Raw genomic sequence first — 18,554 nt, 5'->3', positions numbered from 1 at the left:
TGATTATACCTTTTTTAGCGAACTTAATTTTTTAAAGATCAGAGGAGGGCGGAAAAAATTAATATTTATTTATATGGTTTGACAAAAACATCCAGACGGAGGAAAAATAAAATGTTATTGTTGAATGTAAATAGTGTAAATGGGATTGTTAAATGCTTTACATTTATATAATTAGGAAAAAATAGTGGGTGTAATAAAAATAAACTTATTTTTATCTGAAATTTCCATTTTTTGTGGTGGTGGGTATGCTTATTGGCCAAAAAAAAAAAATTTTTTTATTTGAAATCATTGGTGGGTGATGGTTTGCCAAACAAGGTACAGTATAAAAAAGTCATACCAATGTAAAAATTTTATGAAGTATGGTGTATTACAGTAAGTGTAGCCCATACTTATACTGTAGTAGGTTTGTTGTATCCAGCTTTTGAGAAGCTAATGACCATACATTGTAGTTGATATTGTTTTTGATATTGAAGGGAGTTAGCCGTTAACACTGTTGAATAAATGTAATATAAATCATCAAAGGTACATATACAGTGTTTAAATAAGGACATAATGGAACATCGTAGGCTACCCTGTAGCTTTTCAACGAAAGGACATGATGGAACATCGTAGGCTACCCTGTAGCTTTTCAACGAATATTCGTTGAAAAGCTACAGGGTAGCCTACGATGTTCCATCATGTCCTTATTTAAACACTATGTGTACCTTTGATGATTTATATTGTTTTTGATATAAACATGTTTGTTCAAACCCCCTTTTTAAATTAATTCCCTCATGGATGTTTATCTTCACAATGATGTCAGCATCATATCTACTACTTCAGAGATATACAAAAAAGAACTTAGCTGGTAATTGATACAGTTGTGAGGATTTTCAAATTAGTGAAGGAGAACAACATTGTTTCAAAGAAAATTGGGATTTTCCATTTTTTACCACAACACATATAATATCTATTTCTTGTTACATACCTACAATACTGTAATAATAATAATTTTTATAATTTTTTTAAATGTTTTTAATTTGAATTTTATACCGAGTGATATTAAATTTAAGGTGTTTATTTTGGCAATTTTCACCTGTAGGTTGGAACAAAGCATTCCTGTTGGCTGTTTTTTAAAATAAATAAAAATATCTGTAAAGTAGCGAAGGAGAACCACACAGTTTAAAGGAAAATGGGGTTTTCCAATTTTTACTAGAGTAATTCATAGAAAATTTACCACAAAAATATCCAAGGTTTGCATTTTAATACAAAATTTCCTTACAAAAAAAAATCATTTACATTTTGATACAATATAGACAATAGCAATAATTTGGTTTCTAATATAGAAAGAATATTCATTATTCAGCACTCATATATGCTCATGTTGTATCCAATAGTCTTGTCTTGTGGCCACAATTGGTTTGATAAAGGAATGGATGTGCTCTGTAGTCTTTTTTCATTATAAGATGTCATGTTCAGCCTACACTTAATGGAGAATAATGCTCCCTTGCCACTAATTTTAAGCTTAAAACCTCTCTCGTTCGTTTGCAATATATTTGGTTTCCTCTCATTATGTCTGTATTCAGGCTTGCTCCACGATTAAATCTCTTGCAATCTGGAAGGCTGCCACCAACGAGCTTAACTGGATTTTTTCATTTGTTCCAGATGCTAAGCGGTATCTGTTAGGATTATAGAAATACACAGAATTGGGGAAAAAATTGGCACATACAATATTTACTAATATAATTTGAAAGGCAGTGAGTTAAAAATGAATTTGAAAATGTCAATTTTAATCATTTAATGTAAAAGCTAGTCTACTGTAAAACTATTGTATTGTACAAATTAAGACAGTTCAGTTTACTGCCATGATGGTTTTGACAACTGTAAGTATACCAATTTAATGAATGAATGTAATGATCATACACATCAAGAAAATATAATTACAGTAGAACCTCGTTTTTACGTACCCCAGTTATACGAACCCTTGGTTTTACGTACGCCTCGTATTGACGATGACGCCATCAAAAACCCCGAAAATATTCAAAGCAAACGGCCCTTTTCAGTGCAACCATAAGTAAAAAGACTGTAACATAAACTATAACAATAAACAAACCATAATGCAACATTTTTTCATTAAACAGCAATGTTGATTGAGTCTAATACCGGTTGTTATAATCTAAAACCATGTGAAACTGAGTGAGATGAACAACTACCGATGGTGCTCAAAATAATTGCTTTCCTCCTTAGTTTCGTGTGGCAAACCATGGAAAAACTCCTAGAGGCTAGGTCTAGCCTACAGTACGTAACATCGTTCGTTCATGCATACGTTTATTGGGCGTTATGTACGTATTAGGTCAAAGGTTAACCACAAATTTAACCCAACCTCTATTTTACGAATCCCCGATTTACGTACGCCCTCCGGTCCCGTACCGTACGTAAAATCGAGGTTCTACTGTACAACTACTGTACATGTAACATAAAAAACTTGGTAGTTCATTTGTGCTCACTGAAAAAAAAATCAAACTTACTCAATATCAGCCATTTTTTCGAGCAGATGGATTCGAATATTTGCTGGTAATTCAACTGAAAATAAGACAGAGTAATCAAGCTTTCTTTTAATTGCACTGTTGGTTAGTTTGCTGAAAATCTAACAATGTACAAAATGTGCATGCGTGAGCTCTTGGCAGTGAAGAAGTACTCCCATATCTACAAGCATTTGAATAGTTCCATCAGATGTAGGCAATGTTGTAATAAGGACTGTTTCCAAATACTTGACTCCACTGCCTCCAAATACTAACTAAAAATCAAGGAGGTATTACACATACAATCTGAACAGCCCTCTCTCAACAAACAACTATAGAGTACCATGTTAATTTAACTTTTTGATTCATTTCTTTTTCTTATTCGTTATTGTCTTTATAATATTGATTCATGAACTGTTTTGTCAACTCTATTTTTCAATATGGTTCAACTCACATCTAGTACTATGTGTCACTATCATAAATAAGATTGCCTGCATGCAGTCTTCCCACTAATGATGGCAGTTGACCCCTGCCGAAACATGTTAGTTTCACTGGGTCTAGCAATGGCAAATTAAAACTAAAGCATACGCCAGACATGTGCATCATTTATGGTGTCATGATTGTTTTAAAGTTTATAAGTTATTTGCCACTTTGTCAATCTTTTATAAGCAGTGTACAATAATTATCAAGAAGAAGCGTTTCTTTATCCAATTTCTATAAACCTTTGTCATAAATAATTTTTTGATTATTTATACATAATAAAAGAAAATGATATGAATGTAAAATAGTTATGTTGTTACCTTTATGTACATATGTATGAACTTCTGTTAGGATGTCCTGTAATGCCAACCCCTTAAGGGTTTTTAAATTCAAAATATCTTACATTATCTGTTAAGGAGTAATATTTGTATAATATGAAATTAAATGTCTCAACTGAAAGATGGTGTGCTATCGAGAAACTTGTATTTCAGCCCTCCAGCTAAACACATTAAATCTGGGATCTAGAGGTCTCCACGGTTCAGCGCACACACAGTGGATACCACCAGCTTAGCCGACTGAGCTAAGCTGCTCTCTGCGATTGAAGTGTTATGAGTGCAATGGGAAAAATGTTTTTTTTCTTTTTCAAACCATCATAGAAAATGATTGTTATAATTCTGATGAGCCCGATTCTGTCCTATGCTTTTTGAAAACAGAAACATTCTGAATGGCACCCTAAAATTGGCTGTGAAGCAGTGCCCAACATTACAGTTACAATTTATTATATATGAGATTTTCACCTAAACATGTTCAAATGCCACTAATTTTCATACTGTTTTAAGGATACTATTATAAGCTGACGTGAAGTCGGAATTGAGCATCCAGTTGAGCATCTGCTCAATATCGGTGGTGAGAGGGTGTCCTGTACACATGTACACATTCTCCTCGTTCACAACGTCGTAAGCCATTGATGTACTCTGAAATCAAAATCATACGATGTTTTTTATTTCTGCATTAGGTACGGTTTATTTCTGATCATATATTTGAGTACTCTTTTATTAGGCTAAGTAATAACAAATTTCATGAAAACAAAAGAGGCCCATTTTTGTTGGGTGTTTTTCTGGCTGTTAGCTTTTTCAGATTAAGTTGTTTATCCTGGTACCAACGAACACACACTGCACCTTAGATTAATCACCGCTCTTTGTGACGATGGTACACTGAGCGGATGCCCCTTGTCCCATTGCGTTAGCATGAAATCTTTGGGCAGGCAAATTTCGGTGCAGTGTGTGCCCGGGTTAAAGCAGAACAGTGGTGGCACCAGTGGGAATTCCCCTGACAGACAGGCTTGGACCCCCACCCCATCACTGTCTTCACAATTACCTGTAGCATGTTAAGAGACTTTCTCATGTCACCTGTAGCAAGAGTAATCAAAGCTTTCATTCCATCTTCGGTTACTTCCACTCTAAAAAAACCAATTCAGTAAACAAAAAAATATACATCAAGAAGATTGTAAATTACACAAACCAGTACTTTGTTGGTAATCTATAAGTGACCTGAATAATCTAATTAATTGCATATTCTCATGAAATTGAGAACAAAGGAACACAGATAGCACCTTAACGTGTCATAACGGAAAATGTCTGATAACGGAAAATACTCTAACAATTACATGATTGGAATGAGTATTTCTTCTACTAAATTTAAGGAATTTTGTAGTAAAATTAATGTAAATCATTGAAAACAAAATTTCATTTTTGATCTGCGACTAAGTGTAGGTCCATTAATATTTTTTCTGGAGATTTTTGAGTGGCAGTATGTCCTTTACAAGGGAAGCCCAAGTTAGAGAACCCCCATTAAAGCAATATAAATAGGTCATTCCTAACTTACCCTTCCTGTTTGATTACATATTCTAACCTAGGTATCATTTGAACTTGATCAAGAGGTCCGAATCGAAATCGAGTACATCTGGACTGAAGGGCGGGGATTATCTTGGATAGGTAGTTACAGATCATGCAGAAACGAACATTTTCTGTGTACTTTTCAATGACTAAAAAACAAAAGAAATTTAATTTCAAATTTTGTAATATCATAAATGTGTTATAGTTCTCTTTAAGCACACTAAATGTTTCATAAGAGAAAAAAAAAAACCAGTTAAATCATTTATTACAGAAACCAAGCCTTATACGGAACATGGCAGAAAGAAGATAGGTAATAGCTAAGTAGAAATATATAACATATATGCCTACACTTTGCACTGTACAGTAGTATATTGTTCTATTTCAGTTTGAGATAGAATGTAGTATTGCGCCCTCTATAAATGAGAACAATGTACAGTACAGTATTCTAAAATTAAACTGCATTTGTCAGGACAAAAACACACCTCTTCTGAGTGCATTCTGAGCATCTGATGTCATGGCATCTGCCTCGTCCAGGATCACGAGCTTAAAGCCAGACCTGAAGATGGTCCTTGTACTTGAAAAACTGAGTATTGGGCCTCTAACAATGCCAATACCCCTATCATCAGATGCATTCAACTATTAAAAGACAAAAGAAAATGGATCAGGAACTTAAATAGTTATTATGAAGACTGCCATCTATATTTGTGAAACAAAGAAAATAATAATAAAGGTCTCCCTCTAATTAAGGACCACTCTTCTGTGGTCCCAACCTAACAAAAATTTTTTATCTTTATTATTCTAATTAGAGACCAAAACTGCTAAACTTGGAAAACCCAGTCCCAAAAATAGTCTTTAATTGGAGGGAGGCCTGTATAATGTTAATTATGACATATTTTTCTAATTATTTTATTATTTATATCATTGATCATATATGCATATATGTAACAGAAACTTACATAACAATAAGATGATAAGATAATTAATGTCGAAATATTGAATCCCGACACGATGGCGTGCATTTCGATACTTGGAGTATGTATTATACTATCTAATAAGACTTCTGTATTAAGAAAATTAAGAAACAACTAGAAACCCAAAATCAGTATTCCTTGAAGAATATGCAATGTATGACCAGCGTTGGTCTCCAACAGACGACTTCTGAATTGAAAGTTCAAAGCCTTACCGCTAAACCATCTATTTGTGAACTAATACCAGTATTGAATTTAGTGACTCAAACTATGTTACCTCTAAAACCATTGAACTGAACTCCTTTGGTGCGTAGAGCTGCTTAGCACATGCCAGAATGGTTGACGTCTTTCCAGTACCAGGAGGCCCATAGAATAGAAGATGAGGCAAGCGATCTTCCTCCATAAAACGATTAACTATTTTATAAAGTAAATATGGTATTTAAATAACGACTACAGACTTGCAGTTGTTTTGTTCATCAAATGTTTTATCAAGCTTAGAACCTGGCAACATGTACAGCACTCCAAAGATCAAGTCAAGACCATTAGGCAAGACTTTTTCCAAAACTTGTTTAGCAGAGAAAAGATAAGTTTTCCTTTTTGAACATTATTGGTGGGCAGTGGTTTCAAGCAACAAGGTATTTATTAAAAAGTCTCGCCCTATGGTCTTTTATGGGATGGCAAACTTACTTGTATTGATAATATCTGTATGTGCTATAAGCTCATCCAACTTATTTGGCCTGTATTTTTCTACCCTAAAATGGGGAGAAATCAAAACATAAATTATTATATAATAATAATATAAGAGGCATGTCGTGGCAAAATGTTGCACAAGCCAGTATAAATTAAATGAGCTATAAAATATGGGAGCTCAAAAAATGGCCTAAAATTGAATTTTGTATTTACTATATAGATGAACAGTTTAATGTCTAATTAATCATGTCACAAAATCTTTATAATTCTGGAAGTGGTCATCAAATTGTTTATTTAATGTTATTTTGGTAGTTAATTTTATTAAACAAAGTATGCACAAATAAATTTGGAAGTCAATTACTCAACAAAAATCATATTTATCTTGACTCTAAGAAGTGCTGTATTTCCCAATAACTAGGCCTACTAGCCCAACAAGGCTTGAAATGTCCAATTTCAATGAATGACCTCTCATTTTAAAGATTACATACACATGTATCTGAAAATACAACCCTGAATTTCAATTTTTGCTACAATTACTTAGCCATTTTGCCACAACGGTCAACATGCCTCAAATCACAAAAAAATATATAAAAAATATAATTCTTAAATCTAAAAAAATATGGCCAGGCCTAGCAGTGAGTGAGTTTATTCATAAACTAGCCAAGCAGTTCATAAGCCTACTTAGCCTTTACTCTGTGTGAATCTGGCCGGCCTAGCACAGTGGACAGCATATCATGCAGCAGTAGGACTAGCCTAGCCTAGGCAGGCCTAAGTAAGGCCTCCTCGGGCCTGAGCTGCATGTGTTGAACCTAGTCCTAGACCTGCATGTGTTACTCTCATCACGTCTAGCTAGGGCATAGGCCTAGAAGTAGTAGTAGTACTAGCTCTGCTTTCAGCTAGCCTAGGCCAAGCTAGCGTGTTCTTTGAATAATACTTACCATGGCAAATTACTAGAACTCGACATAATTGTGATAATTAAAGCACAGGCACAGCATAGCCTAGGTAAACAACTCGAATATTTGGCGCGCAGCTTTACAACAATAAATGGGTCACCTCCAGGAAAGGGCAGATAAATTTAAAGATGACGTCAAACATTTTGCTTAGTCACGTGATTAATCAATGCGTAAGTAGATTTCCAAAATGTCTGCCTGCACTTATGAGAATGGGAAGGAGTTGTTGGATACTAAACATTGGCAGTGATCTACTTTTATTTTCTTCACCCTGGAAAAATAATTGAAGATCTGGAAATTATTCATACCCAGCTTGGTATATGCTGGTGATAATGTCCGAAAACGGGCTTCCGTCGGGGGAAAAAGCCCTCGCGAATTTGAAGGATATACAATTTTTAATCGACCAACGGATTTCTCAGCTGCGGAAGCTCCGGGACCTCCTGGTCCGGACTCATCCCTCGATTTCAAATGACCGGACCCCGCAAGAAATTGGGTTTCAAGAAATTCGTACAGCTGAGGTAAGGCAAAGGCCTAGGCTAGCCTTGGTACTTAATTGTGTTTCTGTTCGAGGTGTAGTCAATTCATCGATACTGGATGGCATTGCCTGTGGAATTAGAGTTATGTAGGCCTAGGCCCTAGGCTAGGCCTAGTACGCACAATCATGAAAATAAATGGCAGTTGACTAGCTAGGCCTAGGCCTTCTACAGTTAGAACTAGGCCAAGCCTAGGCCTAGGCCTAAAGTAGTAGCAGGGAGGGAGGTGCTACTATGGCTTAGGATAAAAAGCTTGGGATACTTATCCCTTTAACCGTAAGTGTACGGTTAAAGGGATACTTATCCCTTTAACCGTAAGTGTAAGGCCTAGTCCTAGCTACCCTAGGGTCCAAATGTAATGTATGTAAGCTAGGTAGACTTAGGCCTAATGTGCCTAGGCCTAACCACAATTACAGGACTGGAAGGTCGTCCATTAAAAATATTATCACCAAGGAGTAAGGCCTAGGCCTGGGTACTTTTAGTTGTAAGTTACTTATTAATGAATGAAATTATCTTGAATTTTTATCATTTATTAATGTTTTATTTATTTTTTTTATTAAAGAAAACTATCACTACAAATACATAAATCACTATATAATTATTGTTTGTGTTCACTGTAATTGTGTTTCTTACTTTTCTTCAAAACAGCACACAGTCACTACAGGAAATTCTCACAACATACATGAATGAATGAATTCAGGGTGAACTATCCTATTTGGTGGTGATTATGAGGATTTCCATCTAACAGGAAAAACAGGAAATAGGCCTATATATATATAGGCCTACCCTGCACAAATAGAAACATAGAAATCTGTCCACACATTATAAAAATAAGGCCCAATTTGAACACTAATTTTTACTAAAATTGTGTTCCAATACCAACAATGGATTACACACATTTGCACTCCAGTAACAGACTTGCCAAGCTAATGGAAAAAATGCAGGACACTTACATAGGGGAAGTCCTCACTACCTCAGCCCCACCATGGTTGTGGCTTAGGTGAGAATATTTTAAGAATTTATGGCACCTCTATATGGCCGTAAATGCATAAACACTGTACAGGTGTACAATATTACTGTCTTAGGCAATTCATTTTATTTAGTAAATTTATTTTGTAGAACACACATAGCAAATTCCACATTTTACAAATGCGGCGGGAGCTTATTTCTACCTACAGTATCCCTCTGCATACTTTCAGGTTCTCTGAGTTCAGTTGTTAATGTTAGCTATTTTAAAAGTTTGAATTTCAATACATAAATAAAATAAAACTAATTTTTAATTAATAATACATTTGAAGTATTGGCCTATGCCATTATACAGATACTTTAATGTTAATAAAAATGTGATATTAATCACCATAATTTTTTATTGATTACATTCAAAATATGTAAATATATTCAATACTTTACTTACTAATGTTTTTCTAAATTTTTATAGCGTCTTTACTATGTTTTAAACATTTTTATGACATTTTTTGTAACCTTATACAGTTGTCATAATAAATATGCTGCTAATCATGAAAACATTCATATACTAAAGTTTTGGTATTAACATTCATTACAACATTTTTAATTTACTTATTTATTATTTGACATATACACTGTAGGTCTCCCTGTAATTAAAGACAATCTAATTAAAAACCACCTTCAATTAAAGATCCCGTTTCTATGGTTTCAAATTAACAATGTCTTTATTTTTATTCTAATTAGAGACCAAAGTTGCTAAACACCATGGAAACTCTGGTCCCAAACATGGTCTTTAATTGGAGGGAGACCTGCATTACAGTTCACACCTTGTAGTAGCAGGGAGGAAATTCCTCCGTTGTTGTAGTAGTAATTGAATGTAATTGTAAATGTTGTGTTAATTGGGTGACAAGTGATAATGTCAAACAAACTGCCAGGTACCTTGGGGCCTACTCTTCATTTATTGTGACAATCTCCACAGGGACAATATATACAAACAAATAATCGCTATCTTTTCCACTATAAAAAGTTGAGGTGTTGGTTATGATTCATATGAGAAATATTTCTACAAGTCATAATGACACAAGAAATAAAGTCCTTTAATTAACAGCAATGTCGGTGCAGATATTTGTGTCTAGGTTCCAAAAATCCATACCATTTGAAATATATATTATTGTGCATATTTACATTATAATATATTAATTAGTCATAAAAACAAACAAAAAACTAAAGGTTTACATTACATTTTTGGTTAACCTAACATTTTATCATTTTCGTTGTTGTAGTCCACATGAATCTTGAAATTTTAAAAAATCCTTATTTTACTTATAATATATTAATAATAATATAATTATCTTAAATTCTTGATGTCTAAAGATTATGATTTTATAAAAAGAAAGGTACTTTACTTTTATCCTTAATTTATTCTGTTAAACCCTTTGTGAACTAAAGTTCATACAGTCTTTTCAGCTCTATAGAACAATATGTTTCCATTGATTTTTAAGTATGATTTAATCAACTGTAAAATACATGATTATCAGTGAATTGTTTATGTTTATTCATAGTTCAATCATTCTAAACTCTAGGCCATGTATTCATTTATTGATCATCTGTATAATAGTGGCCGATCTACCCAGACTACCCATCACTGTTGGTTGTTTGAGATTATCACTACAAATATAAACAATATATGAAACGTACTGTAGTACTGCATACATGACTGCACTGTAAATTTTCCAATGTATAGACGCTTATAAACGTTTTAGGGCTTGGGTATTACCCTAATTTGTGAATAGTACAAATTTTGTAGTGCTAAAATAGCACCATGTATTATGTAGGCCTATCTGGCTTGTCGAATGCCAGCATTATTTATCTGATCAGTGAAAAATAAGTTAATTTATAGACTCGCGTTCTTTACAATTGTACCTTCATTGTACATATTTCAACAGTTTTCTCAAGAAACCATGCATGCAATGATCAAGTGTTGTCATCATTGGAGGAGGTGATCAAATATAATTAAATGTTGTTTCTATTCATTTTATTTATTTTTTGCAATTTATTATTTTAAAAATCTTCAATTGTTTAATGAAATTTAAAATTAATTTTGACATTCTGAAATACAGATAGGAGATGCTAAACATTTTGTTTACATGGCCTTTTTATCCATTAACTTTCCACCCTAGAAAAGAATTACCTGTACCTATGTGCAAATAGAGCTATCTGCCTGCATCTGTATTAGAAGCAGCTGAGATGAGCTTTTGTTTGGTTTAACCTTGTAATGAACATGAAGATTCATTGATTTGATGCTGCAGAGTTGGCCCCAACCCTTTGCCATGACCCTTGCCATTACACAGGGTTCAATGGCATCTTTTATTGGTATGCAAAAAGCTTTTTACAAGGCTATCTTGCAACATTTTGTATTGTGTTGTACAACATACTAGAGGAATTTACCCACAGTGCTACAGTACATGTAGTACTAGTCACTATTCAAAAGAATATCTTTTAATTAATAACAGCCATCAGCATTGGCAACTGTACCCATGTAAAGTATTATTAATTATTTATCTTTTACATATTTAACCAGTCCACTAATCAATTCATAAAATTAAAGTAATTTTGTTTTTATTTGATAATTATTGATTTTTTTTATATATTGATTTTTTTTTTATATATTACTCATCCTGTTAATTCACAACCTTTGTAGCTGTGTAGTTTAACTTTATTCTTTATTCTTTATTCTCAACCAACAGTGTAAAATACCAATAATAGGTTGAAATAAAACTTTCAGTAAACAGAGCATAAATATATACAATACAAATTAAAAAACGAGTTCATTAATAATACTTTAATTTAACATAGAGTAAATCAATATAAACAAAACACATACTATAATTATTATATTATTGTAATTGGCGTGTGGCATTGTCTTTTCCAAAGGATACAAATCACTGAAATATTGTAGTATGTCTAGTGGATTCAAAGAAGGACTGAGCAGGCCCAGGCCCCCCAAAAAATATTTAAATTATTAAAAAATGAAAAAAAGAGGAAAATGTTAATCAAAATTTAGGTCTGAGAGTGCCATTTCTGCATTTCCGGACATCTAGAGGTGCCATATTCAGAAATTTTCTTACTCAGCCCCCAACCATGGTGGGGCTGAGATAGTCTAGACTCTCCATATATGTGAAAGCTCTTCCTGGGCCTTCTCTATTTCATATTCATTGATCAGCAACTGATTGAACAGTAAGTAAACTGTGATTTGTAAACATGTATAAATATAATACTTTATTTTTATTACCAATTTTATTAATTTGTATTTTATTACTAAAAAATATTAGAATTCCATTCTAGGGTTACCTAAAGATAAACTTAAGATGCAAGTATTTTTTGTAGTAATAAGTACTATAGTTGTAAGGTGCAGAAGAAAAAGGTGACCAATTTTTTATGGCATGCAAACTTCACATTGTTACAGGTACATAAAGCGTATCATTGGTTCTTCTATACTAAAGTACAGGTATACCAGTTACTATTTTTAATTTTTTTTCTTCCCTGTTTTATTTACCTTTTCTTGGAATCCAGCAACAAAAACAAAGGTTGAAATATACGTACAGTACAGTAGGCCTACAATAAAAAGTTTATTAAAAAAAATTCTGTGTTAATGAATAACCAATTTTATGACCAAAGTTTCGTTTCGATGGCGCCATCATCAACCAAATAATAAAAACGTTGGAAGTCACAATTTTTACTTACCAGTTACTATTATTTTAGACTCAACGTCATGAACAAAGTAAACCAAAACAAAGAAATTGTTCCAAAAATTAAATATTTTCAATTTCATTCAGAAAACAAAAACAGGTTAAAATTAATCATTTTAAATAGGCCTACAATAAATATTACACTAGGTTGGTGAAATCGTTGTTTTAATTCTGCTTAAAATAGGCCTGCTTATTTTTATGAGCATTTTCTGGACAATATTCATTTTTTTTCTAGATTTTGGGTGGTGACACTAAACAAGTATATTTTTTATTTGGCCTTATTCCCTATTTTATTTTCTTGGAAGTCATAACAAAATGAAGGTTGAAATATACATTAAAACGTTGATTAAAAATTTTTTTTTTTTTTTACAAATAACCAATTTTACGAGCAAAGCCATCATCGACCTAATAATAAAAATGTTGAAAAGTCTGATTTACATTTTTTGAAGTCATGATATTTTTGAAAGTACACAATATAGGCTAGTAGTGCGGTACAGTAGTTCGCACTGCTGTCGATTCGTTAGTGAATTTCCTACCTTTCATTTCATTTTGACAATTTTCTTGTCTTTCTTGAATCATCATGAAAAAATATAAATAAATAAAATGATACAAATTTTGTCTAGACCTTTAGACACACCACTGTGTAAGAACAATTTGTATGTATAAATTGATATACCTAATCTAGTTTTAAAAATTTATCAATTATAGGGTATACAACTCATCACATTTTAGTTTTTTTCTACAGAAATGAATGATTTTTTTTTTTACTTGCTCATTTGGTATGCTCTAAAAATAAATTACATAATCATTATCAACTTTGTTTGAATGATGTAGCTCAGCGTTTTGTGTGGAAGTTAGTGTGGTTTGTGGGATGTTTGAGGAGTTTAGCAATTTTCCCTTGTCCTTTTTTAGAATTTTTTTAAACTTCCAATCAAGTACAGTCTAACAGTACAAGATCCATACTGATACCAGTATTACCAATATGACACAATAATGGTTTTAATACATAATTGTTGTTATACCTTAATTGCAGGCCAATAATATAAACTTGGAATTCCCATGGTGAGGAAAAGTGACAGTTGTGAATACAATGAAAAATGAGGTTAGAAACCACCAGAAAAAAAAAAGAGTAATTCATACCAAGTAACCTAATTTGGTGACTTCATTTTTTGTTCACTCTCAAGAGTACGTGGACCCTAGGCTTGACAATAATGTAATCTTTTAAAAAAAAAAAAGACCTTCAATGAATTTCATTATGTAAAGCTGAAAGATTCCCAGGGACCTAGTAGGAAATCCTAATTAACATAAGCCTGCTTGCTATGAGAATGACCAGGGCATTATGTTGATAACAGTAGACTTGTCCAGTCAATATATTATTATTTCATTAGCAGAGTCTGAGAATTAGCTTTCATTGAGTACTGTACTGTAGGTCTATAGCAAATTGCATTCTCAATTCTAGATAATAGTGAAGAGACAAGAAAACGTGGATGCTCCTCGGGGCTATTTAAGCTAGTGTACAGTAGTTCTAATCTTCAGGTTCTGAGTATCTTGGAATTACCTTATTCTTTATTCATGAATACTGCTTACAGTACAACTGTATACCAGGTTAAAGTATGCAGCCAACATGCATAAATTTTTAGAAAAATCATTTTGATTTTGATTTTTTTTTTCTTTTATTATGCACAATGACATTAAACTTATATTTTGTTATTGATTGACATGCCAATTGAATCCAATAAAAAGTGATAATTTTAAAGGTAATTATATGCCATGAATCAGATATGGTAATAGTTTCTGTGAAAGCAAGGGTAATTAAGGGGTTAAACGATACACGCAATATAAAAGCAGACTGCACAGGTCATAAGTTGAATAGATTGTATATATTTTGTATTCTGCTCATTACAGTAGGTCATAGTAGGGGAGGAGAAATTCACCGAGCAATATTCATGCATCTTTTATCATACGATTACAGTACTCAGAATGCGGCCAAGCATTTATTTTTGTCTGATATAATTAATTTTTTTAACACTAACATTACAAAAACATGTGATTAATGATTACTTGGCCAGTGAAAGACATAAAATTAACGTCATTGTAAGTAATGTAAAAAGCTTGTAAGTTAACCACCCATTGTTCACTATTTTTGGAATGTGTTGTAATGATACAGAGGGTGACTCAGTATGATCACATAGCATTTGCAGACAGTACCTACAATATGATGCTCATGACTCAGTACCTAAACTTGGCAAATTACTTTAACCTCAAACACTATTAGGGATTTGCTCTACTAGCCTACGAATTCAGGTTTTTTAAAAATAATCATAATATAATTTGCACATTATAGTGTCAGTACTATTGTAGCCATTGCATTTTACACCAAATTTGAAAAATAGGGAGCATGAAAATGTAGTTGACTCTTAATTAATAAAGTTACACTATACGTAATATACAGTATACAGAAATGCTTTTCTACTCTATGCACTTCATATAAGAAAAAAACAAACACTAACAACAGAATTGCAAAATCTCGGACAGTCAACGTCCGCTTCCACTTTAGCGTGTTCTTTGTAATCTAGCAGTGTCTATTTACATTAAATGAATCTGTAGGCCTATTATCATTTTCCTACTTAAATCTAAAACTATTATTTATTTTAGCAGTTTCTTCTCCACTCATTAACACTTACTGTACATAAAGAGTAGTGTAATGATGTGACTATTGCACCAAGCCTTATAATACTTTATTTTAAATTTTTAAATACACAGGTTGTTATGTTGAGGACAGTATACTATTTAATTTTAAATATAAAACTTGCCTTTGTTTTTTAAATTGTAAAAAAAATAGTCTACAGTATGCTTTATAGTGAATTGACTTGAAAGTACAGTTCTTTTTTTTCTCTTTTTTTTTAAATAAGAACCAGTAAAATTTTGCCCAGGCTCAGTGTTCTTATTTTGTGGCTGATTTCAGGCTCAAAATGTTTTTATTTTGTTCTTATTTTACACACTTTTCAAACATAGACAATTATTATTGTACAGCAGCAAACTACTGTGCTGGAATAAAAATAAAATTGGCCCCGGAAAAAATGGACCCTGAAAAAATGCTCCGGGCAAAATGACCCCAGAAAAAAAGTCTGGTAAAAATGGCCCCAAATGACAGTACACCTACTGCACATAAGGTACAGATATAATTCTGTAGTTTTTTTTTTTTTTATTAAAACAAAAATAAAAACCTCATTTGACATTTTACCTCAGCCTCAATTGTTCTTATTTTGTTCTTAATTTTTAAGCAATTTCAGCCTCAGTGTTCTTATAAAATGTGTTCTTATAAAACAAAAATTGTATATGAAGAAAAACCTTTCTACAAAGTACCTGTTTGACCTTACATTAGCTCATTACCATTTATACAGTCAATGTTTACTAAATGATTATCATTAACGTTTATGTTATTTTATTGTTATTGAATCTTATTGATGTTGTTATTAAACTTTTATGTATATCTTTTTATTCTTATTCATTTCAAATTTCTCCTAATATTTTATGTTACTGTACCGCTTTGTAAACATTACTTGATTACTAAAAGTTACTGCAGTATAAAAAGAATAAAGCACAAAAATAATAGACCTGCATTTGCTATCCCTGGAAGTTTGCTTCAAGGAAGTTTTGTTTTAATGTTGGAATTATAACTTGTGATATCTTATCAATTTCATTAGTTGCATATTGTGCTTACATGAAATTATACAAATACTAATTATTGTTTAAAAATTGTTTTGGACTGCTTTGCATATGTTTGCAATAGTTGCATGGCAACTTACAGTAGTTGGAGGAGATGGAGAAATGTAAAACATTTAATTATTCACCATTGATTCGATGTTATATTGTATTTGTGTAGCGATGAATACAAGACCGCTTCCAGGAAAGTCATAAGTTCACGTAGAACTGTTAAGTAGCCGTGGTAGTGTTTTCTCAGCAGGCTCCCTCTAACACATAGCATGGCGGTTCCCAAAGTCGTTTGACCTTTATAGCTTTCTTTGTCACTAGGGACCAACTATCAGTTTCAAAATTGACAGATTATCATTTAAACTTCTGTGATAATATCTTTGTGTCTAGTCAGTAAAGTGAGGATTACTTTTGTTGTAGCATAGAGAAAAAAAAATTATGACGCAGGTTTCATATGGATCTGTGTGGTATGCACAGGAATCATAAGAAGTATGAAAATATACTAATAAACTAAACATTAATAGTTTTACCATATTTTTTAATGTTAGATGCTATGAAAGAGATACCATCAAAATTTCTATCTAAACTCCATTTAATAATAAGCTAAAGGTATGAAGATGAAAACTACTGTACTTCTTAAAAAAAGTGCCACACTAAAGCCACTAAAATTTTATAAGCCTAGTTTTTCATTTTACAGTAGAAAGTCTTGATCTGCAATAACTGTAGATTATACTGTAGAGGGCAGATATTGAATGACCTTTGCGTTGACCAGGAACAGTCACGTAAGCTTTAATAAGCCTGTCATTATAGATAAACTAGATTGCTCTGTATCCTGGGTCATTGGTTCATGTTCTTGGAATTGTCTGCGGCGTCTCCCAGAACACTGCTTACTTCTAACTGTTGTACAATAGCCTTTTCAGAATTCACTGCCAATTTAATGACAAAGTATATTAAGTTATTGTATGAAAAGCAACCGGAGTACGGTTTATGACAGGCACTAACATTGGCGAAATATTTAAATAATAAATAATTATCATAATTATCAGGATTTATGTGGAAAATGCATTAGTCAGGCAGTTGGTAGGTTACTACTGCATAGGCACACACGGATACTAAATTCATGTTAACACTTACAAGGAAATTGTGATTAGGCCAAAAAAAAAAAAAAAATATACTTGCTTAGTGTCACACCCTCAGAAATTTTCAGGGGCAGGGGGAGGGCAGATTTTTTTTTTGCTGACTTAGGCCTAGCCTAGGCCCTAATGTGTAGGCTTCTTAGGCCTAGAGATTTCAAAAACTGCATTGGTGCCAAGCCAAATTTTTTACAAAGGCTATAACAGACACTAAATTTTACATAAAAGATTTGTTTGTACAATATTTATTTTAATAAGCATTGTGGTTCCGTAGGCAAACTGCTGCAGTGCTAGGCTAGGCCTGTGCCAGGTGGGCCTAGCCATACTTACTACTAGCTAAGGGTCTAGGCCTAGTTAGGTAGTACTTAGGCTAGGCCTAACTAAAACATCTGCCAATTGAAGCGTAGGTCGTAACCTATTATTTTTCTTCATAGTACTTTATTATCATCATATTTAAAACATTGTTTATTATCTAAAAAGTTAACCAAATAAAAACATGTATGCCTACGATCAAATTGTCCGCGATTTCTGTCAACAAGCACAGTGTATGAGGGAATCTATTTTTTCTGCAGAAAAAGAAAACACTTGATGGCGTACTTCACATCTTGTTCCCTGTGCTGAAGATGAAAAAACGATCGTTTTTCCTCTATTAATCAGCATTTTTAGTCGATTTTCAGCACTTTTTTACCAAAAAAAAAAAAAAAAAAAATGAGAGACAGCTAGAAAATCAGGGTCGGGCGGTGACGCTAAACAAGTATACATTTTTTTTGGCCTTCCTGCAGGTTTTTCTCTATATTGTGACTTGCAGATAAAAAAGTGTCCCAAGATGCAGACTAAGGTGGAAATGAAAGTAACCTGATTTTTTTGAAATATGTCCTTTTGTACTTTAATATTTTGATTCATTAATTGTAAACCCTGTCTCTTATACACATCTAGATGTGTATAAGACACAGACAATAGCCTTTTCAGAATTCA

General features: G+C 32.7%; 2 protein-coding genes across 9 annotated transcripts in view; one reads left to right on the top strand and one right to left on the bottom strand.

The window, feature by feature from the left end:
• Positions 1-924: 924 nt before the first annotated feature.
• On the bottom strand, positions 925-7,637 carry LOC117118762 (replication factor C subunit 5-like). The gene is made up of 10 exons (XM_033263461.1): positions 7,473-7,637; positions 6,532-6,596; positions 6,122-6,258; positions 5,359-5,512; positions 4,866-5,025; positions 4,359-4,440; positions 3,826-3,955; positions 3,302-3,379; positions 2,508-2,562; positions 925-1,658 (listed from the first exon to the last, which is right to left on the bottom strand). The coding sequence occupies exons 1-10, from the start codon at positions 7,496-7,498 to the stop codon at positions 1,562-1,564; spliced, it is 984 nt and encodes a 327-aa protein (XP_033119352.1). The 5' UTR covers positions 7,499-7,637; the 3' UTR covers positions 925-1,561.
• An 18-nt stretch (positions 7,638-7,655) lies between these two features.
• LOC117118761 (kinase suppressor of Ras 1-like) overlaps positions 7,656-18,554 on the top strand; it is a 60,092-nt gene continuing 49,193 nt past the window's right edge. For all 8 annotated transcript variants that reach the window (XM_033263453.1, XM_033263459.1, XM_033263458.1 and 5 more), the window contains exon 1: positions 7,656-8,002. In XM_033263453.1, the coding sequence (XP_033119344.1) occupies positions 7,805-8,002 (198 nt within the window). In that variant the 5' untranslated portion in view covers positions 7,656-7,804. The remainder of the gene's footprint in view (positions 8,003-18,554) is intronic.

Source organism: Anneissia japonica, unplaced genomic scaffold (assembly GCF_011630105.1).
Source record: "Anneissia japonica isolate Jap-2015-1 unplaced genomic scaffold, ASM1163010v1 scaffold2069_len581484_cov189, whole genome shotgun sequence".
NCBI classification, from domain to species: Eukaryota; Metazoa; Echinodermata; class Crinoidea; order Comatulida; family Comatulidae; genus Anneissia; species Anneissia japonica.
This window is presented reverse-complemented; position numbering and strand designations above follow the sequence as displayed.

Bases quoted from the DNA above. Each gene is read 5' to 3' on its own strand.
- LOC117118762 (XM_033263461.1), bottom strand. From the start codon at position 7,498: ATGTCGAGTTCTAGTAATTTGCCATG. The intron at 6,597-7,472 runs GTAAGTATTATT...TCCCCATTTTAG, and splicing joins AGTTCTAGTAATTTGCCATG to GGTAGAAAAATACAGGCCAA. The intron at 6,259-6,531 runs GTAAGTTTGCCA...TTTATAAAATAG, and splicing joins TACAGATATTATCAATACAA to TTAATCGTTTTATGGAGGAA.